The sequence below is a fragment of the Lactuca virosa genome, chromosome 8, assembly GCF_052849685.1.
Source record: "Lactuca virosa cultivar CGN04683 chromosome 8, Lactuca_virosa_CGN04683_v6, whole genome shotgun sequence".
Taxonomy (NCBI): Eukaryota; Viridiplantae; Streptophyta; class Magnoliopsida; order Asterales; family Asteraceae; genus Lactuca; species Lactuca virosa.
Window position 1 is genome coordinate 214,010,336 of NC_136433.1, and position 26,816 is coordinate 214,037,151.

General features: G+C 36.5%; 1 protein-coding gene across 2 annotated transcripts; it reads right to left on the reverse strand.

Annotated features, from left to right (window-relative positions):
- Positions 1–19,098: 19,098 nt before the first annotated feature.
- On the reverse strand, positions 19,099–23,189 carry LOC145133279 (uncharacterized). Of its 2 annotated transcripts, XM_079068220.1 has the most exons (16): positions 23,074–23,189; positions 22,706–22,998; positions 22,054–22,181; positions 21,840–21,972; positions 21,613–21,769; positions 21,436–21,514; positions 21,251–21,291; positions 20,893–21,009; positions 20,716–20,796; positions 20,534–20,596; positions 20,369–20,420; positions 20,182–20,256; positions 19,873–19,920; positions 19,633–19,668; positions 19,476–19,550; positions 19,099–19,341 (listed from the first exon to the last, which is right to left on the reverse strand). In XM_079068220.1, exons 2-16 carry the CDS (start codon positions 22,866–22,868, stop codon positions 19,258–19,260), a joined length of 1,332 nt encoding a protein of 443 aa, XP_078924346.1. In that variant the 5' UTR covers positions 22,869–22,998; positions 23,074–23,189; the 3' UTR covers positions 19,099–19,257. The 2 variants fall into 2 exon arrangements, with proteins under 2 accessions (XP_078924346.1, XP_078924345.1); XM_079068219.1 differs by lacking the exon at positions 23,074–23,189 and having other exon boundaries at positions 22,706–23,067.
- Between the last annotated feature and the right edge of the window lie 3,627 nt (positions 23,190–26,816).

Genomic DNA, 26,816 nt, shown 5'->3' on the forward strand with positions numbered 1-26,816 from the left:
TTTAAATCCATGTCTCGTGTCTATACGATATCTTGAGAATGGAGGAATATACGATCCCTTATCTAAATGACAAGTTACTGATCAGAGTTGACAGCGACTTTTGAAAGCTACGATTGTTGATCAGGTTCTGAAGTCATACGCATAATAGTTATTAGACTTATCCAAGTGGGAGACTGTTAGATTAGTGTCTAAGTCCATAACTATTTTGGTATGTACTTGACCCGATTGTGAGAATGGTCCTTTTGGGTTGCCTTCACACGGGTGACTAGACAGGATGACAGTTGAGGAGAGAGGTTGATTAGGATATAAATATGATTTATTTATTATATTATATGATTAATATAATAATTTGGAATCATATTATTAATTAGTATTTAATCAGAAATTAATTAGGAATTAATTTTGGGATTAAATGAATTAATTAAAAGTACAGGGGCTGTTTTGTAATTATTTGATAGTTAAGACTTTGGGCTATTGGATCACCTTTATTAAGGCTTGAACGAAAATCCTAGAAGGATCTAGGAGTTTTCGTCCAAGTGCTTAAGGAAAGGAGTCCATGGACTTGCTTAGGCCCTAAGCTAAGGGATTAGGGTTTCCACCTTGAAACCCTAGCTAGCCTCAAGTATAAATAGCACCCTAAGGCACTAGAATTCGACCACTCCTTGGGAAAACCCTACTAGGGACGAATTTTGGAGCTTAGTACTTTTCCTCCTCTCTCTCATATTCATCCTCTCACCCAAAGTGTGTTTGTGAGCCATTAGAGGTACTACACTTGTGGTACTTGCTTTCAAGAGCTAAGGAAACTCAAAGAACTAGTTGTTATTACTACATAACAACAAAAGGTATGTATTCTATTCTCCTATGTCAATTTCGAAAATAGTAGATGCATGCTAGGGTTCTTTTGTGTTCATAATGTTGTATAACTAATAGTGATAACATAGATCCAACTCTAGGGTTGCATGCACACATAGGATTGTTTGTATAAAACCCATTATTTACACAATATACATAATTTTTTTGATATTTATTTATCAGCCACCACACTCTGAGTTTATTTGTTGGGTGGATGATGCAAAAGACAATAATTCGTTGATAATTTCTAACTTAGCTCGATCGAAAAAGAAGCTTCAAAGTAAAATACTGCACTTGAAGATAGCGTTACTTTGTAGTTAGATTTTCTTTTTTTGTGTTGTTGTCTACAAGTTGTAAAATGTAAAATTTAATGTATGTTATTGTTTGTAATGGTTTATGTTTCCATCCATGGTAACTTGTTGTGCTATCCTTTTCATATTGTTTTGTACAAGTTGTAATCTACTCTTTTTTCTGATTTCGTTTAACTGTAGTCTGTAGAACACATGTTGTTTACAAATAAAATTGTAAAAATTAGCAGACATGTCGTTTGACTTGTAACATTTTTAATTTTACATCTTTTTTTGTCCAGTAATAACCTCGACACATTTCATAATGTAATGTATGTTCTTATTTGTAATGGTTTGTGTTTTCATCTATGGTAACTTGTTGTGCTATCCTTTTAATATTGTTTTGTACAAGTTGTAATCTACTCTTTTTTCTGATTTCGTTTAGCAGACAGAAACGTTGCGTTGAGTAACAGATAAAACAAACATGATTTCTGGAATATCAAATATTTATTTCTTCAGATAGAAATTAGACTTAAGGAAGGGAAGTTCTAACATAGATAAGCTCCCTACCATAGAATTTAAGCTACAAAACAAATTTCATTCGTGATTGGAATATAATTAAAAATACGGTAGATTCTTCATAACATTCCAAGAATCAACATGGACAAACTCTCTACCGTTAGATTCCAAACGAAATAGCTCCATAGCCGCCAGTAAAATTGTTTGTTGTTCCTCATCCGGACGTGCATTTTCGATCTCGCTATGAATTCTATGAAAGTGCTTCACATGTCGTTTCACTTGTAACATTTTTAATTTTACATCTTTTTTGGTCCGGTAATAACCTCGACCCATTTCATAATGAAACAAGTGAAAGACGCGACTCCAAAAAGAACCAATACGATATTTGGGGGACCTTGCGGATAAGCTTCTTCTATGATGGTAATCCAAGCACGTATCAGAATGCCTTCTTCTTGGGTGTTCCATGTTAGTGGTAAAATAGGATCCATCTTTTATGATACAAACTAATGTCATATGGCAGAATTGTTATATAGACAATTAAAGAATCTTATAAGGCGTATATAGTACAGACTATTCTGTGAAATAAATTATTTGACATTAAAACACACCATAGGTATCTAGTTTACTGTTGGAAATAAATTACTCATTAAAATACAATTACTTGACATTAAACACATCATACGTATCTAGTTTACAATATAGTACTCATTCAAATACAATTATTTGACATAAATATAATTAGATTACTAAACATAGGTAAACCAAATACTCTTACAAATTTTTTTTCCTAACCAACCACTTATAAAAAGCAAAGATACAGATATATTACCTAAAAATTACAAAATAAAAGACATACATAGACATATATTCTACCTTAAAATTACTTCAACAAACAAGCAAATTATTAAAATACTACACATCTTCTTCCCACATCGGAAACTCGTAAGGATACTCTTTTTTCATAGCAAGGACTTCCTTTTTTTTCTCCAAATAGTACTCACGAAGTTCTAATTCACTCTTTAGCTTTCGAAAAATTTCTTCACTAGAGCGGATCGAACTCTCGGCATATTGAATTTCTTGCCTAGTACTTATAATCTAATTCCTTTTACGGTTAATATCATCCCAGTAGTTGTCTAGAAGGTTTCGTTGGAAACGATAATCTTCAAAAGCCTTATCCACATCAGCTTCTCTTTGTAACAACACTTTTTTCACTTCCTCATCCATCTTCTCCCTAATATAGGAAGATCGACGTGGGGAGGGGGATTGGTTGAAACGTTATTGGAATTTGACTACAAAGGAGGCTTATTGTTGGACATAGATGGCCAATTAAATTTTGCCAGGATCCTTTTCATCTCCTCTGATTTTTCTGTCATTTTCACACTACAATTTTTTTTATTGTTTCTTTGATTTCTAAATTGATAACAAATTTACATTAAATATGACATTAGATAATAGTCAACGGCTATAAGATAGTAGTCAAAACCTATAAAAAAAATAGTCAATCGAATAAAATAGTAGTCAAACACTAATAGACAGTAGTCAAAACCTATAAAAAATGTAGTCAAATAACAATCATGTGTCGAATCTCACTGTATGATAAGACTACACATGAGGTAGTAGCCAATGGCTAGTAGTCAGTAGTCAAATCCTATAAGAATGTAGTCAAATTAGAATAATGTCTTGGTACGATATGATAACACCTAATATAGTAGTCAAAAGCTATTTGACAGTAGTCAAAGCTTATAAAAAAGTAGTTAAATTGTCAATTATATATAGAGACTTAAATGCATGTGTCTGAGATTTACAAATCATATATTAGTGGTTAATCTATAACCCTCATACGCATACAATCATGTCCACCTCTCAAGAAAAATGGTGGTTGATGCCACATGAGAAGCGATTGCAAATGTTAATAAAAGAAGAAGAGATCAAGAACGAGATTAAAGGCGTTGAAGAAGATAGGAAACGGTTGGATAACTTACAAGCTGATATTTGGTCTAAAATGAGGTCGGTTCAAGACAATGAACGCGACATAAAAACTGCAAGGGTTTGGGTACGAGATGCAATAGACTAGCCAACAAAGAAGAGGTTAAAATGAAAAAGATTCTAAAAAACATTCAAAAAATTACGACTGGGTGATTCAAGAAAAAGCAAAATTTCCAAATGATTTTCCAGATGTTTGAATTTAATAATTATTGATTAATCAAGTAGTAAGTTTATGCATTATTTATGAGTAAATCTATGTAATAAGTTTTATATTTGCTTGTTTATTATGATTAATCTATATAATATGTACCATTCTCTTGCTAGTTTGTTTATGTTTAATAATTAGGGGACATTTTGTTAACCAATCGTCATGAAACAGTACACATTTAATGTCACTAAAAACATACAACTCGGACTAACTAAAAATCGCCTGTGTAGAAGATCCATAATATATCATGGCCATCCTATAGCGAAACTAAGTAGCAGCAACAACATGTGTCATCGATATACCAATCGGTCGACCTGAAACAAGTTGCTCTATGAACATCAGCATAAATACACCGCACTCTCCAAACATCCCTTCTTGTTGGGGCACGTCCGTAACATCCGTAACAGTGATGGATGTTTTATGAACAGGCAAACCCATGTGGTTCCAATAGCCAATTTCCAGAAGAATGCGGTCTATAAGCTCTTCAAACCGCACAAAATCAATAATCTTCACGGTGCCAAATAATCGGAAGTTGTCGTACAAATTCAACGACAGCGTGTCCATCCATAACTCGCCAAGTACCCAATGATGTGGGTTGATGCATATTGGAAAATAAACCTGTTTTAACACACAACCGTTGCAACTAATTACATCGTTTAATTAGTGTAATATGACAATTAAAGTGACTGATAATATATATATATATATATATATATATATATATATATATATATATATATATATATATATATATATTATTTCTTTACTTACACGGTCAACTTCTAGCTAAGATTTACATCCATCCAATGGGTCAAACGGATTTCCCATTGCACTTCCTGCCCACCGGAACATCTCAAATGCACCAAAAAATGACGATGACATGATTGTCCATCGAGCATCGTTCGATCTCCGCTCATTCAAAAGCCTTCCCCATATGTCAACATGCTGCATTTTAAATTTAATTTAAACATAAGTAGCTTATTAAATTATTTAAATTTTAAATATAAAAGAATATCTTCTTACCGATTCATCTAAAAATCTCAATTCACTTGCATAAAAAATCAGATCCCAAAACTTTGCTTCCATTTTTTCATTGTATAACCGATGTTTCAAAAAAACTGTAACACCCTGTTTATTATGTAAATAAATAGATAAAGATTAATAAATGAATCCTGGTCTTAAAATCCATAGTATTTAGTAAGGCGTTGGTTTTTGGGAGCCAAATGTTATTATTTGGATTATTCGTGGGTTAAAGTGTAAATTCGAGACTTATTTTGTAAAGATTTTAGAAGACAGAGGATGTTTATTTGGACCTAATTTGAAAAGGACTTGTAGAGGGAGGGGTTGTTGGTAAATGTTGGACTTAAATTGAAAAGAATTTATAGGACCAGGGGCTAAAGTGTAAATTTTGGGCTTAATTTGAAATGAATTTAGATGGGAGGGACCATAGTTGTTGTCATGGAGATATGTTTTGAAAGAAACCGGGTATATATAGTTACCACCTCCAAAACCCTAACCCTAATAAAAGATCAGTCGTCACCTCCCCCTTATGCCTCCCTCATCGGCCGCCACCCTACCCCCTTGCTCCTCCGACCACCGAGTCGTCGCTGTGCCGCTCCACTGAAGACGTGAACCACCGTGCCCCATTCTACTGACCGGGAGACCCACTGTTAACGATGACGGAGCAAGGAATGTTGATTCATGGTCTATGAACGTCAAGACTGTTGCCGCCGCTGTGCCACCAGCGATGAAGACAATGAGCCGCCGCCATATCTGTTTTTACGATCAGCGAATGACCGCTAGCACCCGTAGGTCTGCCGACGGACGTAAATCGTTTCTACTGTCGTCGCGAATCGATCATGCTTCCTTGTCGGTCACGGCGGGGACGCCAGCGGGTCCGTTCCTCTGCCGTTGCACTGCCTCCGTTTTGCGCTGCTACCGCTGTTTGTTAAATGCCACCGGGTGGGTGGCTGCTTTCGGATCTAGATCAAAGCGTATGTAGGCTCGTTACCCTACTCTGCCGCCACTAGCCACCGCGGAAGGGTGGCTGTATGCGTATTGTGGTGTTTTTGTTCGAGTGTTGTGATGATATAAGGCTGCTGGAACGATTCTTGGCCGGAGAACCAAAGGAAAACCCCACCGCCACCACCGTAAGGTGGTGGCTGCCACTCTCTTCTGCCGCCATGCGCCACCGTCGGCCACCACAAGGTGGTGGTGTATGTGTTCATTTTAGTATAGTGTGTGGTTATTTTTGGGATTTCTTTGTAAAAAATTGTAATCGTGCCGGAATAATGAAAAAGAAACTCTAACCACCACCGTGAGGTGGTGGCTGCCGCCACCGGCCGCTGTGTCGGGTGGCGGTATGCTTACCTCGTTGAGTTTGATTCGTTTGGGGGTGCTTGAAACCCTAATAGGCCCAATGAAGCCTAATGGGCTTAGTGAAAACCCTAATAGGTCTAATGGACCCTAATTAACCCAATAAAACCCTAATGGGCTTAATGATATTCTAGTGGGTCTAATAGGCCCAATAAAGCCCTAATTGACCTAAAAGCCCAACAAATTGATAAATGGATTAGTATTTGGGTTGGAAACCCTAATTAGGGTTTAGAAAACCTTTATGCCAATAAAACCCTAATTTTGAGAATTAATCGGGACACACACACAGGAATTATTTAATAGTTTGAAATATTAAATAATAATCATCGGCAAAGATTAATCTAAGCAATATTGGACTTAATGGATTAAGTCCTTAGTGGATTAAGTCCTTAATGGGTTAAGTTGGAAACTTAACCCTAATCATCGTTTTATGTGAAACCCTAATTTCACTTGGGCCTTAAGCGGGGCCTTGATGATTGGGTTATTAAAGGGCCATCCAAAATCAAGCAAATGGACTAGAATAATTAATGGGCTTTAAGGTAAGGCCCGTATGGGAGTTGGGCCCAATTTGGAAAATTGGGCCATAGATGGGCCGTAGTTTGGGCCTTAATGGTTATATGATTTTAGGCCTTAGAATAAGATCATGTATAGGCTTGGGCCAATTTGGAAAATTAGGTCATATGTTAGGCTTTGAGCCATAGTTGGACTTTTGGGCCTTTGGATTGGGCCACGGGCTTGAATCAAGACAAGTTAGGGGTAGAGTATCCTTTTACCCCCAAGCATGGATGTATGATTTTGAGTTGGAACCCAAATATTAATTGGGTATTGTTTGATGTTGACGGTTCGGGAACCTGTCAACCAACAGTGGAGTTTTATCTGCGGGACTTCAGCAATGCAGGTGAGTCTTCTCACCATACCCATGGGTCTAAGGCACCAAGGCCGGCCCATTATGTGATTATATTATATGTGTTGGTCATTATGTGATTTGTTATGATATGTGATTGTGTGTTTTTGCATGGAAGACCCCGGGGGGAGCCTGTGGCAATTGGATGTAAGACCATGTGGGGTAGCCCATGACATTCCTAGGTAAAGACCATGTGGGGTAGCCCATGGAATTGGATGTAAGACCATGTAGGGTAGCCCATGGCAATCCTAGGTAAAGACCATGTGGGATAGCCCATGGCATTCTTACAGGTTTATGTTTGCATTATGTGTAGATATTTCTGTGATATATCATATGTTATGTGATTATGTATGTTATTGCATGGAAGACCCCGGGGGGAGCCCGTGGCAATTGGATGTAAGACCATGTGGGGTAGCCCATGGCATTCCTAGGTAAAGACCATGTGGGGGAGCCCATGGCACGTTGGATGTAAGACCATGTGGGGTAGCCCATAGAATTCCTAGGTTTATGTATGCATGGCTTATGTGTTATATGTAGCTTCTATAGCTAGCAGGATATGTGATACAGGTAGCTTTTATAGCTAACAGGATATGTGATATGTGGATTGTGTGTATGGTATGCTCTGGGAACTCACTAAGCTTCGTGCTTACGGTTTACAGTTTTGGTTTAAGGTATTACGTTTCAAAGGAAAAGAGCCGGCTCGATAGCAGCGCATCACGCTATGATTTTCCGCACATGAGATCGTTGGGGTTTACACTCTGATATTATTTTATGATAACATGTTTGTTTATTTACACACTGGTTTGACATGAGTTAATATTATGAATGTTTGTATAATGACACAATTAAAAATGAAATTTTTACCCATGATTTTTGGGTCGTTACAAAAACAGCCGGTTTGTTTCCCATGTATAGAGCAGGGGCGTTACAACCCAGATTCACATACGGCTCCAATAAAAGTGTCGGGGGATCGCTGACAAATACGTAGGGTGGTGGTTCGTTGTGTATTTCCCCACCTGTACGATATCGGGGGGCATTTTGAACCTACATTATATACGTAGTCAATAACTATCCATATAGTAATAAAATTATAGTAAATATGATTTTTAACATATTTACCGAAACGTATGGGGAGCTAAGATATTGAGAAGGTTTCAATTGCCTAACCGGACGACTTTCTTTCACAATAGGAGGCCCGGGTATATGATTTTCCGCATCCACAATCTCGCTAGCAACAACCTTCTTTTTCTTCTTCTACAAAAAAAAATATTAATTTTTTTAATATACTTTAAAAAAATAAAAAGTTTAATATACAAAAAAAAAAAAATTATAACCTCATTCACGATTTGTATTTGTTTTCTAGAATCAAACAATGGTGGATTATCAACATCATCATCCTCGTTTACTCGATTTGATTTCTGTGGACTATCAACCACATTCTCATTCCCTTACATTTAAAGAAAAAACAATTAATAAAAAGTTTCATTAAAAAATTAATTAATACATCATATTTATTCAAATTGATAGTAATACCTCAAAAGTTTCGTTAAAAAATTCTTCCAAGTCATCATCGTCTCGAGTTCCACCTTTATTTTTCAATCCTCGGATTTCTTCCTCCAAAGATTGAAGTCTTGCCATTATTTCTCGCGCGATTTTTTTGTTAATTCCCACCGTATGAGTTCCCTCGGTAGACTTGGAAGATTGGCTGTGGAACCCCCTACATAAATTATTTCATATATCAATAATAGTTGAAAATTTTTATTAAACTAGATTCTGCTTTTACAAATTTACTTACATCATTTCTAAAGTTGTAGTGTACAGAAGAAGAGACTTCAGACGATTCACAATTCAGACTAGTAATATATGACAAATAATGTGGAGTAGAGGACTCGGCATCTGAGGCAATCATCTTTTTTTTGGGTTGATGCGCCTCGTCCTGATCAACATCGAAAACATCGCAAACTTTCGCCCAAGTTAACCTCCTAATATGAAACCAACGCAATATACGAGGATATAAATAATTGCGTCGTATCGCAGCATTTCCCCGAATTACTGGGAACATCTCCCATATCCATATCTTGTAATAAATATACATTAATTTATAAGTGTTAGCACTAACTAAAATTATCAAAAAAATAAAAACCGATAAATTATTAAATATTTTTTTTAATTACTTAAATATACCTTTAAAGGAATAACAAAACCCGATAGTGTGTACACAATCGCTTTTGTTGGATGGTTGGACATATGATCCTCAAATTTCTTAAACATACCCGACAATCTAGGGTATGTTTTAGTCCATAGACAACTCCCCCACGAGAACCTATATTATAAGAAAAAGTATTAGTTAAACGTATAAAAATTAGTATTTTATTATAAATATTAAATTGACAAATACTTATTCCATTGATCCAGGTTCTCCACCACCCACAAAAATTCTTTGGTGACTTTATCATTAAGCTCTTTTCCCAAAAAACCTTGATTGAGGATATATAGCAAAATGGCACGGACACCGTCGTGAGCCAATATATCATTGAACCGTTGATTCAAGATAAGGAGCTCTAAATCTTCTACAAGTAAAGAAGTGTCCGTGCGATATGGGAAGACTCTGGACCGAAATCTATTTTCACCATATCCGTGTTTGTACATGGTTGAAAATTCGACCCTTGATGTAGGACACCGGCCCATGTAAATTTCGGTCACAAGACAAAACTCCTCCGGCCCAAATGACAGTGTACGTCTAGAAACCTAAAATATAGACGCTCAGTTGCGTCCGTTTCAGCAGTAGGACGCAACATATGTAGTAACAGCCCATGAATAAGAACTCCGTCTCCGAACTGAGCTGGTAGGTCCAACAAGTAACCAAAGCTAGTTGTTGAAAAAATATTGCGCACGGGTCCGTTCAAGCCACTCAAAACTTCATGCAATTTATGGCATGAAGCTTTGACAGATAAGTGACCCATCATCGTTTTGTTTGGAAGCTACAAAATTAAATAAACATTAAGGTTAAATAAAGTTTTATAAAAGAAAAAAAAGTGATAAACAATTAGAGAAACCACACAATATAAGACTTAATCATTTCATATATTCTATTTACTTTGTATAAAATACCAAAAGAAATTAATTGACAACATTTTTTTGTATTTTCTATACTACTAGTATACCAAATTTAGCATTGTACTTTGAAAATGGTGTGACAATAACATATTTATAACAAACCCGAAAGTACCAAAACACAATGTTATTTTATCAATACAGTATACTCCAAAGTATCTACACATTATGAACATAAAAACTTCTTCAAATAGATAGTACATTGCTATCGTATGCTATAACTGATACATAGAAAATAACATCATTTTTTAACAACATGCAAACATTGAATCATAACATACATACAAGGGGATACAATCGTTAAAAATACGTTTAAACAAAATTTTTTTTTTGAAGAAAAATGAAAAATATATATATAAAACCATAGGTTTTAGGAAACCTACGATTTTTTTTCCAACAAAAAATCATAAGATACATACAAGGGGATACAAATGTTTATTAGTTATAATTTTTTTTATTAAAAATAAATAAATAAATAACCGTATTTTTTGGGAAACCTACGGTATACAAGTGTTTACTGCACAAACTGTGCAGTAAATGCTTGTACACCGTAGGTTTCCAAAAAACCTACGGTTTCCCTTTTTTTTGTTTTATAAAAAAAATTTTATGCGACTACATAATACATACAATTTCGATCCTATTGATACAAATTTAAAAAAAAACGAAAAAAATAAATTTCCGTACGGTTCATATGAAACCTACGGTGTACAAGTCGACACTGCACAATCTGTGCATTAGGCACTTGTACACCGTAGGTTTCGTATGAAACCTACGGTTTTATATATTTTTTTTCAATTTTATTCAAAAAAAATTTAACCACATATACAAAACTTACTCCTAATCACAAACACGGTAAAATTTTGATGAAAAGTAGACAAACCTGGTTGTTCTTCGGGTGCTCCATTGAGAGAAAAAAGTAGTCAAACCAAAAAAACAATAGGAAAAATGACCTAAACTGAAAAAAAATTCATTATATAATTTGGGCTAATGGACCACGAAAAAGTAAATGGGTCCGTGAAATAGTAGCCCATTAGCACGAAAGAGTACTTTTCGGCCCAAGACAGTAGTCAACGACGTTGACCGTAGTCAACCATAAGTGACTACTCTTTTGTGGGCTATTTTTGGCTAAGTTGTATTTTTTGGCTATTTTTTGATAAGTAATTAACAAAAATGGCTAGATTTGTATTTTCCCCAAAAAAAAGTGTTTATTGCTTATTCTCACCATAACAAGCTAAGTTTAAGTGTTTGGATATGAATCTTTAAAAATCAGCTTATTGTGGTAAGGATAAGCTAAATAAGCTAATTTTAATAAGCATCTCCCCCTTGCTTATTGCTTATTGTTTATTCCCGCCGCAAATAAGCTAATAAGGAATAAACTAATAAGCTATAATCTAATTTATCCAAACACCCCTTAAAAAGAGAAATCTTTTTCAAGATTTGGGTAAAAGATATGTTTTTCAAAAATAATCATAAATTTTGCATATATTATTGCAACATTGTTGATGGGGTGCAAAATGTTTGGACGGACAAATGGACCGGCAGAATCTTATTATACATGACATTTTCTGGTTCCATCAATAGTTTCATACATCCTTGTTAATTGGACTCTTGGGAACCTGGTGGTTGGACCAGGTACGAGACTGGTAGTCTCAACGATGGTTTAGGAACCTTTATATCTTGGTTAGGTAAAAGGTGTTGGTAATCAGAAGGTTGCGATGTGGAATGCAGGTACAGATTCGTGGATTTTTTATAGTTATTACCAGTGAGGTTTTTTTCGGAAGTCGCGAGGGGCGACTGTGTGGGAGTCTTTTGGCTTAGCAACCGGGCAGGAACCCGGTATTTCAAATAGTTGGCAGATGAATTGGGACCAAGGAGGTCTTGGTGGATTTTGTAAAGCAGCCAGGAGGCAGCATGCTGTTTCAGGCAATATCAGTGTTTCAGGCAGTATCAGTGCTTCGGGCAGTATCAGTGTTTCGGGCAGTATCAGTGTTTCGGGCAGTGTCAGTGCTTCGGATAGTATTAGTAATTTGGGTTTCGTGTATGTGTGAAGTCACTGGTTGATTGGAGAGTGTAAGTCTCTTATAGTGGGATTAAATAATCTCAAAGTAATTGATCGATCCTGTTGCGCAGCTCTCGTCTAAGTCTGACCGTTGCAGGGATGAATCTTCTACTCGAAGGATTATCTGGGCCTTCTGCCGAGTATAAGTGTTCTGTAGTTGTATATGGTCAGTGACCTTGTTTCCTTTGAAGCGTTTGTTGGTTCGAATCTCTATGAGGTTGGCATGGTATCGGTTCGGTGTGAGAGATCTGACAAGGAGTCAGACCATTGAGACTTTAGGTTTCAGAATTCAGGCGAGGTAGGATTGGTGTTATTCAAGAGATTGAGGATTCATTCTTCATCGGGCTTGAAGAACTATTTTAAAGATGGTTTCAGCAGATTTAGATAAGCCATTGTATGAACAGAGTTGTAAGTGTTAGGTTTGGCCTGTTATTCATTGAGAGTTTGGTATGGAGTTGTCTTAGCGTGAGCGGTCTGTCAGGGAGTCAGACCATCATAGATTTCCGGTCTCAGAGAGGTAGAAGTGGGTTGCAGGGGCTGAAGGTTTGTGACAACCCGAACCCTTTTCAGTTAACGTTAGTCGATTCCCGTTAATAAAATTTGAATTTTTTTGAGTTCCGTCATATTCCTTTGATTTGGAAAATCATTTAGTTATATAATTAAATGTTATATAAGAGTCGGAGCCAAAATCACGTGAAAAACCCGAGTTTCCTTTGAAAAATCAATGGTTTTCGGCCTGAGAGGAGTTCACGGCCGTAAACCCGTTTACGGTTAGGTGCCAGGTGGCCCCCACCACCGACCATACCCCCCAGCCTATATATACGAGACCCCCTCCTTCATTTGAACTCTCTTGGCCGGAAACTCCCTCCTTCTCTCTCTACCTCTAGACCGTAAACACCAAAAGACCCCTTTTCTTCCGAAAATCATCAAGAAACACCTTCGGAAGTTGTTCTGGAGCAGCTAAAACACGTTTTTCATCGAATCTAACATTGTTGTTCTTGATTTTACGGTCGTACACCTTTCAAATCTTCAAATCTTCGAAGACCGCAAACTGTTTACGGCCGTACACCATTCATACCTTCAAATCTTCAAGGGCCGTAAACTCGATTACGGCCGTAAACTCCCGCACACCGTGAATCTTGGCTGCAAACCCACTTTTCTGATTCAATCGAGTCCCGGTAACATTCCTAAACCGAAAGCAAGTGTGTTTCCAACACTATAAATAATGGTTTCGCTAATAAAATACATATATGTATTAATTGTATTAGGATCCCGTTGAGTGTCGCGCACATAAACTCGAGGGTTTCACTCTCAGTTTTTGCTATCCGACTATTCGCACGACTAACAGTGAGTTCATACCCCTATGCTTTTACTATTTTTAAGGTTTTCAGGGGGGGGGGGGGGGATACAAGCCAAACACAAATGATTTTGTAAACTTATACAAAGAAATTTCAAAACTTATGCAATTGATACAACCAAAGGATTTCCATGTTTTATAAAATATTTAGATATTTTATCCCTTTTGCAACATGCTGAGCATAAGGGACGTTTTCAATATACAACTATCATTGCATAGTTTTCAGATCAAAACACAAACCAAACACGCAACATACATGCAAACTATAATAAGTATAGTTTGGGGTTTTTCAATACACGGTTTCATGAATTCAGAGTTATACATTGCAAAACATATAAACTATGACAGATTTAGTTTATGAAATACATTCAGACTTCAAGAGTACAACACTAAATAATTATTTAAGTATAATTATTACCCTTTAAAGTATACAAACGGATTCAAATACAAAAGAACCATACAGAACCACATGTAAACTAGTTAATACTGGATTGTGAGACAACTCTTCAATTGTACCTTTCGGGGTACAAATTAAATCCTATCATAGTATAACCAGAGTCTCCTGGAGGGAGAGCGTGAGATTTGTGAATAGATCTATTCGGGACTGACAATCCCACACCTGAACTGCTAGCTACAGTTAGGAAGGCATGCCTGGGATGAGAAATGTCATTTAACCGACACTTGAAGAACGTCGAAAAGGTCACTAGGTCATATCAAGTATGGTTATACGACTCACAATAGTATAAACTAACCATTTGTTTACTGGATTTCATTCTTCATTAGTTTTATTTTAATTAATAGAACTACTATATATTACTGGAGGATTCCAGGGGATACAATACATGGTTTTATTTTAAGTAATAAAAACTGTTATACATACTGGTGGTAACCAGGGTTTTCAAATAGAGCATTCTATACAGACTGATAGTAACCAGGGTTTTCAAACAGAACACTCTATACATTATCGGTGATAGCCAGGGATTTCATACAAAGGGTTTTTCATTCAAAACAATGTTATACAATACAGTTGGTGATAATCAGACATGTGAACTAATACATCATACATTGCTACAGAAAACAGTAACAAACATATATGTTAGAAAATATTGGATTTTCTTGGGAAACATATAAACATTTTTACAGGATTCAATGACAGATTTTCATTACAAAAATATACTTATGAACTCACCAGTTTAATGTTGATACTCTTTCAAAACTGCTTGTATTCTCAGGAAATTAGTAGACAGGTACCTCCCGCAGTTTTTGAGAAGACGGAGCATATAGAGTCACGTCTTTTACATTTAGTTAAACTTTTGATGTATATGAATTCAAATCAAACAGATGTAACTACTTTTTATATGTATTTAATGTAATGGTTGTGTTTACTATGATTACTATGATGCAATTGTTGTGATACTATACAAGACGTCATCCACCCCGAACGTTTCCGCCGTTCCGGTTTGGGGGTGTGACAAGGTTTGATTGTTGTTTTCGGGTAGGAAGTTTCGGTTGTTATGGTAAGATTGTTCTATGCGCTGAATTTCGATTGTATCTCTCAGGTTTTCCTTTTGATATGAGTTTTAGTAAGGAGCGACTTCGAGGATGAAATCTGATTTACGTGGGGGAGAGTTGTAACACCCGGAATCTAGAAGGTTAATTGTTGAATTTAGACCAATTTGGAGTTGAACTCGGCGAGTTGGAGGAGAAAACTCGACGTGTTGAAGATGAAGAATCATGAGGATTAAAGGGTCTACTCGACGAGTTGAGGAGCCTCAACTCGGCAAGTAGAAGTTGTTTTAGTCGCGAGGTTTAATGAGAAAACTCGGCGAGTTGAGGAGCCAACTTGACGAGTTGGACGTTGTTTAGGAAACCCTAATTTTGGGGTTTTTCACCCTATTTAAACACCTTAAGTCCCAGGTGTTGGCCTCATTTCTAGCCTCCATAGCCCCTAACCCTAATCTCGAAACCCTAGAGCCTCCTTTAGTGTTGTGAGTTTATTGTGAGTGCATTTTGGTGTGTTTGAAGCTTGTTAAAGGAAGAGGAGCTTGGTGCAAGGTGGTGATTAAAGTAGGAGCATTCAAATCTCGATTCCTTGCTCCATTTCCAGCCTATTTCAGGTATAAAGTCCTAACCTTGCTTAATATTCATTTAGATCTCTTTTTATGGCTAGTTTGCATGATTTAGCCAAGTTGAGTGATTGATGGAGTGTAGGACGTCCCAAGGGGGGTTATTCTTTCAGATCCATAATCTTCATGAGTTCTTTTGGCATAAAGGTGCCAACTTTATGGTCTTAAGGGCTCCATGCATTCATTAAGTCCATCTTATGGCTTCTTTTGAGAATTTGAGCTTCTTCTAAGCATGCTTGAAGGTAAAGTTGGAAACTTTACGTGGCCTTTCAGCTTTTAGGATCAGATCTACAGTTTGGGGTTTTGCTTTTGGTGATTTAGTGCTTAATGATTAAGTCCTTACCCTTTTAAGCTTAGGGTTTGGGTTCTAAACCCATTAGGATGGTTTTTAAGGGTAAAGTTGGAAACTTTACCCTTCTAGACGTTATTTCAGTTAAGATATGAGTGGTGAACCTTCTAGTTTCGAGAATGGTAACTTAATAGATTAAGAGGTGTGTTTCCTGAAGAACTCGGCGAGTTCATGGGTGAACTCGGCGAGTTGGATCGAATTTTCCCGATTCTGCTGACTAAAGGGGAAACTCGGTGAGTTGGATCAGTTCTTTTCGATTTTCCAGTCTGATGAAGGAAACTCGACGAGTTGAAGGGCAACTCGGCGAGTTGAGTCAACTTGGACCGTTGACTTTGAATTTTGATTTATGACCTTGGGCAAGTTTGTCCCAAGGGGTAATTATGGTAATCTGAATTGTAATTAAGGGAATTATAGGCTTAGGATAAGGCACATATGGGATTGGGCCCAATTTTTAATTAGTGGGCCTTTGTGGATCTTTTGGTATTGGGCCTCAAGTTTGGATCATAGTTGGAACCCAATTGCTAATTGGGCGTTATTTTGGTATTGATAGCTCGGGAAGTCGTCAGAGCAGCAGCTAGGGATTTCTTTCAGTGAGCTCCAACATTCGAGGTGAGTCTCCTCACTGGGTCTAACGGATCGAAGGCACCAATGCAGACCCATGATTTATATGTTAGGATGCTAGATGTCTGCGTGACTCTTGCATGTGTTGTATGATGATATGCTTACCGGGTGAGGCCCGATACCAGGTGGGGCCTGATAAATATGTTGTATGTTAGTTATTAGTATTTGATTTAATGTTTACCAGGCGAGGCTTGATGTCGGGCGGGGCTCGATGACGGGCGAGGCCCGATGACTGGAACATATACTAGTGTTTATGATCATTTTATATGTTAGCATGATTATGTGATATTTTGTATGTGTTATGTCGGGCGAGGCCCAATGACAGGCGAGGCCTGAGAATAACAGATTTGTAACCCGAGCGGGGCTCGATGCCGAGCGAGGCTCGATGTCGGACGAGGCCTGAGGCCGAGTGAGACTCGAGATCGGGCAAGGCCCGATGGAGGGTGGGGGCCCAATATGTGATTTATGTATGTGTGGTATGTGGTATCTTGGGGAACTCACTAAGCTTTGTGCTTATAGTTTTCAGTTTATTGTTTCAGGTACTCCAATTTTCAAATGAGAGAGCTCGAGACGATTGCAACGCATACACTTGTGTTTCCCGCAATATGTGATCTTTGGGAATGAACTCTGAATATTTTTTCAATTGAAATGCTTTATAATGTTTGGACAAGTTTTCTTTAGTATTTTGACTATAATAAAAATGAAAATTTTACCTTGGATTTTTGGGATGTTACATTATCGCCAATTATAATTCGGACGCTAGCAGTTTACTGACAAGACATATCGTGAATAGCCTAAATATAACTCCTCGAGACCCTATGAGCTTCCAAGGTCTTCCATATCATCTCAGGAGGGACAATATCATATGCCTTCTTTAAGTCAATGAACACCATGTGTAGATCCATATTTATTTCTTGATATTTCTCCATAAGACGTCTTAGTAAGTGGATCGCCTCAATGGTAGACCTCCCATGCATGAACCAAAATTGATTTTCCAGTATCACTGTTTCCTGCTTGAACCTAGCTTCTAGCACCCTTTTCCTATAACTTAATGGTGTGACTAAGCAGTTTAATTCCTCTATAGTTGCCACAATTTTGTGCGTCATCTTTGTTCTTATAGAGTGTTATAATAATACTAGATATATACTCCTCTAGCATCTTGCCCGACTCTAAAGTTAAAGAGGATCACCAACCAATGTACTCCCTCCTCCCTTAGGCATAACCAAATAACAATAGGAATATGGTCCCAAGGAATGGCTTTATCCCACCCCATTTTCCTTAATGTCTTCTTCACTTCCTCAGTCTCGATCTTCATGTGGGAGGACCTATTGGGTGTCCATCATCACCCAAGAATGCCTTTAACAATCCTATCACTAACTAGCATAGTAATAGTCATTAAATAAAGAAAAAAAGTAATTACCCCATGTCTTTAATATCTTTTTTTAAGTTAAACAAGACCATTGTCATCCTTAATATACCGTCTCTCTCTCTCTCTCTCTCTCTCTCTCTCTCTCTCTCTCTCTCTCTCTCTCTCTCTCTCTCTCTCTCTCTCTCTCTCTGTGTGTGTGTGTGTGTCTGTGTGTGTGTGTGTGTGTGTGTGGATTTTGAAGCTTGTAGATGCCATTTTCTCATTCTTTTAACTCTTACTCTTGTACATTTCTTCATATGCCAAGTCGTTTTGTTTTAGCCACACTTTTCTTTGCTTCACGCTTGGCCTCTTTGTATATTTAATTTTCCCTTTCTCTATCTTCATCCTCACAACATAATATTGCCTTGACTTTTCCTCGCTCCACCACCATGATTCACTGTGCTCTTTGACCTTCCATGCGACATACCTAGGGTGTTTTTTACCACCTTTCTCGAATATCCACTTTTGCAAAAACCATAAGCAACAATCTGTGTTGCAATGAACAATCATCATCCGAAAACACCTTGCAAACTTGTCATTGAACTTTCAAAAATTTTATGAATAATAAAGATGAATTCCGAATATGATGTTATGATAATGTGAAATGGTATTTCATGTATAGTAGGATGTTTAGAATATTCCCTTCGCAAATTCTTTATATAATACCCTTCTCATCCATTTTGTCACTATCCTTTACCATAGCCCTTTTGAGGTACCTTGGACATAGACAGGAATCAAGACATGTCAATAAGACTACCTAAAAAGATGAAACAATAAGTTCGGATGTGCAAAAGACAATAACATCCTCCACATCCTCATTGTCAAAAATATACTTAAAAAATCCTATCTAGTTCGGTCCAATATAACGTGACACTTAGGCTTTCATAGCAATTCAATCCAGTTCAGTTTAATCCGGTCCAAGCAAGTAACAATGTTCAAACTTCATGATTGCTTACACAAACTCATATTGTTTACAATTTTTATAACTTTACAAACATCTACTACAAATTTAAGGCTCAAGAGTGCAATGAAACAACGATTTTTACAAGGATAAATCATTAATAACATAGTTAAAAAGTTTACACATCAAATTATCCCCTCTCTTCAGCTTCCAATCCAATTGAGGGCCCTGGTTCTACAACAGGTGGAATACAATCCACTTTGTAGCGAAGAGCCTGTTTTTACATATCCAACAACATTAACTACATTATAGATGATAACAATGATAAGGGTATTCATGTCTTTTGAGCACACAAGAGAAAAAATGTTCCATGAAGTCATTTTCAAAAGAATCAAACAAACAACCAACCTTCTTGAAAAAGGTTGAATACGAATTGTCCCATACAAGTGTGTAGTTGCCAGCCATGACTGTGCAGAAATTACCCTGCAAAAAGACATTTCTACCCTATGAATTTACTTTTGGTTTAAATGGAAATTAGAAAACTTGCAGGAAGATGTTTACTTACTTGGTTAGACTCGTATCGCCTGTAGGGCAAGATAAGCTATATGAAAACAAACACACAAAGAATGACTTAATCCAGTAAGTTATATATATATATATATATATATATATATATATATATATATATATATATATATATATATATATATATATAAAGTGTTTCTTTTCTCCAAAAAATTTTAAACATTATTTATTTAGACATTACATAATGAGAAAAATAAAAAATTATAAAACATCAACTTACTGTTTTCTGTCCAGAAGAACTTGTGTGCTCCACACAAAACCCAATGTCCTGTAACAAGATAGATATACTTTCTACATTATCATATCATATCCACAGAAAGACATTTTTTTCCAACATTTGACCTTTTTCCTTAAAGATTTCTTAGTTTTAAAGAATTTGAGCAACTTGAGAATTTACACAAAAGGTCATTCCACAACTTCCAAAAAAGTTTGGGCCCGTTATGAAAGAAGTGAAAGTACAGGGACTGTTTGCGTAATTTACAAAAAGTCCAAGGATTGTTTTGTAACATCCAAATAAATTCATGATTACCGTGCTTATTTTCCCTTGCAGTATGGAGAAATCCCAAGCAATGTATGAATTTACTGAGTCCACCATCAATGAAACCTAAAAGGAAAGCACACAATAATAATAATAATAATAATAATAATAATATTAATATTAATATTAAGAGTATAATAATAACATTACTCATTGCATATTGGGAAAAGTAAACTACCTCATGAGTTCTTCCAGCAGCAACAGCAGTTTCACTATATCCATCATTTTTACTGCAGAAATCAGATTGAGTTATATATTATATACACATATATGTATATGACTATATGTATAATTGTATATAATTGTATATATGTATATAAAGATTAAAGGGAGATGAATTTACATTCCATCTATTGCACCAGCTTCTTCAGCTGTAAGAAAGAAAGGTGAATTTGCAAAGACCTCCCTGTGAATATAGGCAAATTTACACTTCACTTAAAGATATAATGTTACTATTGATTCATTCATATATATAAAAAAAGGAACTATTTATGATATATAATGAAATATGAGAAAAATCAATACCCAATGAATTTCAGAAATCTTTCCAACTCAGAAACATAGACTTGAACTGCTTCTTCCAAGATGGATATTTGATGCTTTTCACTGCTCAAGAAACCAGAAAAAATATAAAACTAAATGGGACTTTTATCATATTATAAATAAAAAACAAAATGGAAAGAATTTATGATATATGCTCACAGCTTAATATCTTCAAATCGCCACCATGACAATGAAAGAAAAAGGCGAATATTGAGCACCATTTTTGTCAGGGAATACAGAGGGGGCCCATAACGATGTCGTTGCTCCTCCATGGGCCTAGTGTAAAACAAAATGAGGGCATTTACGTCTTTTGCACAAATGAGGATATGAGGGCATTCATGTCTTTTGTTACACATGACAGGACTGGAAACTGGACTACACAAGCTTTCTTTAGGACTATTGAGGGCATTCGATACAAAAAATTGTAATTTTTTTCCAGTTGACTTTGGTCTTTGACCTGGTCAATGCATGGTTGACTATTCTTGGAAGAAAAAAAAATATATATATATATATATACCCTTGATCATCGTTTAATTGTCGGATAAAATCCAGTAAAACCTGCAGCAAGTGAAGTAATTTAGCTCATTATGACACCTAAAAAACCTTAAAAGACTCAAAACTATCTTACAACAACAAAAAAAAAACATAATTTCAAAATCTAGGAAATATAAAATGAAAAAAACATATAAAATATTGATATACCTGTGGCACTCCCACTAGATATTTCACAAGAGTCTTGTATACACCTGTTGCAGATCCAAGCTGAGATAACTGTCTTCTCCTGGATAATAATAAAAAAAGTAATTAGTAATGAAGACATAAAAAACATGGATTATGAAAAAAAAAAAAAAGGAATATTATTATTTATTAGTTTATTACCTTTCCATTTGTTGATTCCAAAGAAGGGCATATCGGTCACGTATAGTCCCACCTGAATTTACTAAAGCATCAACTTCTGCTTGCTTATTTCTTTCAGACCTTTCTCTTTGTTGTCTGATTAATGTGCCTCTGAAATCTTGTGGCATGTAGCTCATAACTGCATACATTACACATCAACATATGTTTTCAATTTCAGTATCATATATCTTATCAATCCTTAAACTAACCTGTGTTGAACACATTATTAGAATTTTTTGTTTGGAAGGATTCCACAAGCTCTAATGCAACTTCAAATTTATTGTTTAGTTGTTTAAGAACTTGAGCAAGTTCAATGTCTTCTGGTGTAGACTGTTTTTGAAGCTGCCAATAGCAACAAAAATACAAAAGCTAAAAGGTGAGATGGGATTTGCAAATAAATAAATAAAAGAATTAGTATCTCACAGATTTTGGCCAATGAGAGCTTTGAAGCAAGAAAAGAATTTCTTCAATGTGTTCCCGATTCTTCCACATGTTCTCATCCAGTTTGTGTGGTGGTTGGGACTCTGCTTCTTGAACCAATAATTTTTCCCCTGAAACATATCAATTTATAAGTAATAAAAAGGAAAACTACAACAACATGGAGACATAGTCTAAACCAATAATCTTTCCCCTACATGTTCACTATGCCTCTTGAAAAGAAAGATTCTCAAAGAATGTCTAATCCTTCAATCAAGATTCAAGACAAGAACAAATGAAGTATAAATAGGCATTCGCCCCCACAATAGAAATTTGAATGGTAACTTAGAAATTGTTTCCAGGAACATCATGATCACTCCACGAGTTTGCAGCATAACTTATACAGTAGAAAAGGTGGATTCTTGGTGTCACCAAGAACACCACAACCAATAAGAAGGTCATGTATGATGTATGACAGGCATCCCCCAGGATCATCTATATATCAAACCCATTACACCTATTCAAAAGACGAAATCAAAAGCATTCCCTAAGAAAAACCTAGCAAATAAAGGTACCCAGAAAGGTAATTCGCGGAAATTGGCTCCATTTTCACTAAAGGGGGAATAACAACTACAATAAAGTGATAAACGATTATTACCTTCAGGGAGTGGAGGAGAATCCTTATGGAGATCGTTGGACATGTTGTGAAGCTCGTCGGAAAGACGAGAGACGTCAGACACAATCGGAGAAAATGGATATTTATCGTAGTAAGAGGAAAGAAAAGCCCGGGTTATGGGGACCATGCCATTCGTGGAAGCCATTTACTTGACAAATTGAGGACTAGTGCCTGCAATTGTGATGGATCCGATCGGGGTCTCCCTTTACTGTTGCAGTTGCAATTGATCTTGCTCTTCAAGTGCAGTGGGGATGATGCAGTTCTTCACCGATCGTCTGCGGGATAAATGTTGGAAGTTTCAGGGAGATTGAAGTCCGAAGAAAAGGAAAATTAAATGATACGTTAATCACCTGCGTGTGCGTCTGCAAGGCTGAAGCGGCGGATGTTGACGGCCGGATATATGGGATAATGACCGACCTTGCCCTGACCAACACGACTTTGACGGCGTCTTTGTTTTCTTTTTTACTTTGACCAACACTAATATTCTATTTTCTATGTTTAACTTGTGTTTTTCAATAAGAAAAATACAATTTAATTATGTAAAATATTTTAAACCTAAACATAATAAATAAAATAAAATAAATAAATAACTCTCCCACTTGTTCGTTTTGTTTCATTTATCCGATAAGTAATCTTCTACTAATTCATAAGTTTTTTCCGAAAAAAAAAAAAAAAAAACTTCTCACATGTTACAAAAAATTTACATTATGTTATAGGGTTCAAAAGGCATTTAAAAATCCGAAGGTGGTAATTAGGTGATAAATTTTTAATTAATAAGTAGAGATAATGACTTAAAAGAGTAATGTATTTTTTGTTTTGTATATATTTTGTCCCTGATATTTTACCCCCATATTTACGCATTAAACTTGTTTTTTGTCCATAGTTTACCCTTATGACCAGTTGGTGTGGATTTAGCCGGTTTCCAACGGTCTTTGCATCTCCAGCCGGTCATGTTCTCCGACGAGTCTTTGATCATCTTCTCCAGCAAATAATGTTTTTTCAGACGATCTTCTTCGGTAATCTTCTTTCCCTTTATTTTCTATTATTCAAAGCTCGATTTCTTGTATGAACTCGATTTCAGATTCAAGTTCATGTGTGTGTTCTTGAACAGAAATGGAAATGAGTTATGGAGATAAGAGTGTTCGTATGTATTGTTCCAAAATCGACTTTAGAAAAGAAAGAAGAGAGAAGTGTATGTGTGTTGTTCCAAAATCGAGCATGAGTACACACACATATCTGATAATCGCTCTAAAAACCCAGAAATCGATACACATACATACAAACACTTATGGAGATCGTTTGATTTCTGGGAAGAAAATGAACACGATGAAGATCTACAAACCTTGAAAGAGCATTTTGTTAGCCTATATGTTATTAGCCCACATGTTTATGAGCCCTTTAGGCTTTAGCCCATTAGGGTTTTGTCTTAGCTGGTATTTATTCTCCCATTTCTTCTTTGTAGTCTTTATGTTTTTCATTGAGAACCTTGTAATTTCTCTCTTTCAATAATCATATGACAATATTATCATGGTATCAGAGCGGAGGTTTGATACGCTGTTAGAAGGTTTTGTAGCAGTCATCTGTGGCGCAGATCGAACTTCGCGGTGAGTTCGCTTGACGGTTATGGGGGGCAGCGCGCCCTCGTCCGGGGTTTGTTGGTATTCGTTATTGTAGCCATCTCATCTTTCAATATGTTTGATGCTTCTTCGTTGATGATGTTCGTTTGTTTGTTGGTATTCGTTTGTTGTTGTTAGTTTGTTGTTGTTGTTCGATCTCTTGCTATTCGATCTCTTGTTGTTCGATTGGTTGCTTCCGCTGGTTTGTTGCTCTTTTCATTCTCAGATTGCTTATCTATTGTTGTGGTTATTTATCCGTTTCCAACATGACTGGAAAGGATGATTCCCTTTAGTCAATTAGTACTCGACTATATGGAAGGAATTATACGTATTGGGGTTATGTTATGAAGAAATTCCTTCGTGGGAAGAATATGTGGGGCTATGTCATTGGGACTAAAGTCAAACCATCAGTGCCTTAAGCTGAGAATTTCGATTTGTTGGTTGATTCTTGGGAGACTGATAACTCCAAGGTCATTACTTGGATTAACAATTATGTTACTCAGTCTATTGGTATGCAGTTGGCTAAATATGACACAACAAAAGAAGTTTGGAATCACTTGGAGAAACGGTATACTCAGTCCAAATTTGCTAAACAGTATCAATTAGAATATGATATTCGTGCCCTTCAACAAAATGACCAGAGTATTCAAGATTTCTATGCTGCTATGTCTGATTTGTGGGATCAATTGGCCCTTACCACATCTAAAGAGTTAAAATATTTTGAGCCTTATATTGCTAGGAGGGAAGAACAACGTTTGGTCCAGTTTTTTATGGCCTTGCATTCTGATTTTGAAGGCCTATGTGGAACGATTCTTCATCGCCCCCCCTTCCCTCAGTGGATTCTGTTGTTCATGAGCTGATTGTTGAAGAGACTCGTATCAAGTCTCACACGGATAAAGGGTTTAAGGCAACCTCCATTCCTACTTCCACACCTGCTGTGCTTGCTGTTTCCTCTAATCAGTCTCGACAAACTCCAAGGGATGCTTATGATGAGTGTGCATTCTTCAAACAGAAAAATCATTGGAAAGCTCAGTGTCCATTGTTAGTTAACAAGGGTAAATCTGGTCAGCCTTAGTCGGGACAACATAATAGGTCTAGTCAACAGAAGTTTCAGTCACGTTCCTCTGATACTCCTTCATGAACACCTCGTCCTCCACAGTTTACTCCTGCTGCTGAACCACTAGTTGACATAGAATCTGTTGGAAACATGCCACCATCTGTATTGGATACCATGGTTTTTGAGAGTTTCAGACTATATTTGGCCTTTAATCCCACTGCCATGTCTGCATCTATGTCTCATTCTGGTCCTACTTCATCCGGTACCTCAGGTATTCCCACATCTTTGTGGATTTTAGATTCTGGTGCAACCCATCACATGACTCCTCATTTTTTACCGTTTACTTCCTTGTCACATGTGTTATCTATCTCTCTTTATGTCTGCTAGTGATACATCTATGCTAGTCAAGGGTGTTGGGTATGTCTCTATTTCTCATATCACTCTCCCTGATGTTTATTACATTCCTAAACTTACTTTGAATCTTGATTTAGTCAATTAGCTGTGTAAATATGGTAATTGGGTGTTCTTTTCTGATTATGTCTATGTTATACAGGATCAACACACCCAAAAGGTGATTGAGATCGGCCGTAGGATGGGGGAACTGTATGTTTTGGAGGTTCTCAAAGTATCTGTTGTTGTTGCCTCCAACATTGATTTGTCTTCTTTTTGTTTGAGTCCTTTGTCGTCTGAGTTTTATCTTTAACATTCTCGTTTGGGACATGTGTTTGTATCACGTTTGAGTTTTCTAGCATCTAGTGGTGTTTTGGGTCATTTGAACACTTGTGATATTTCTGATTGTAGTGGTTGTAAACTTGCAAAATTCTCTGCTTTACCTTTCAGTAAAAGTATGTCTTGTTCTACTGCTCCTTTTGATATTATTCATTCTGCTGTGTGGGGTCCTGCACCAGTATCCACAAAGGGTAGGTCAACCTATTATGTATCTTTTATAGATGATTATACTTGATATACCTAGGTTTATCTTATGAAAGCATATCTGATTTCCTTGACATTTACAACAATTTTAGAGCTCTTGTTAAAACTCAACATTCGACTATGATCAAGTGCTTCAGGTGTGACTTAGGGGGTGAATATACCTCTAATGATTTTACAGAGTTACTTGCTTCTGATGGTACCATACATCAGTCATTGTGTACTGACACTCCTCGGAAAAACGGTGTGGCAGAACGAAAACACCGTCATATAGTTGAGATAGCTCGCTTATTACTCCCGTCTGCACAAGTCCCTAGTGCCTTTTGGGGAGAAGCATTCTTAACTAGTTTTTATGTGATTAACCGTATCCATACTTCATTGAATTCAAGAATGTCTCATTTTGAGAAGCTATATGGTCACCTACCAGACTACTCCATCTTACGAGTTTTCGGATGTACTTGTTTTGTTCTTCGTCCTCATGTTAAGAGGA

Bases quoted from the DNA above. Each gene is read 5' to 3' on its own strand.
- LOC145133279 (XM_079068220.1), bottom strand. From the start codon at position 22,868: ATGGCTTCCACGAATGGCATGGTCCCCATAACCCGGGCTTTTCTTTCC. The intron at 19,669-19,872 runs GTAAGTTGATGT...GTTTTCATATAG, and splicing joins GTTCTTCTGGACAGAAAACA to CTTATCTTGCCCTACAGGCG. The intron at 19,342-19,475 runs GTTGGTTGTTTG...ATGTAAAAACAG, and splicing joins ATTCAACCTTTTTCAAGAAG to GCTCTTCGCTACAAAGTGGA.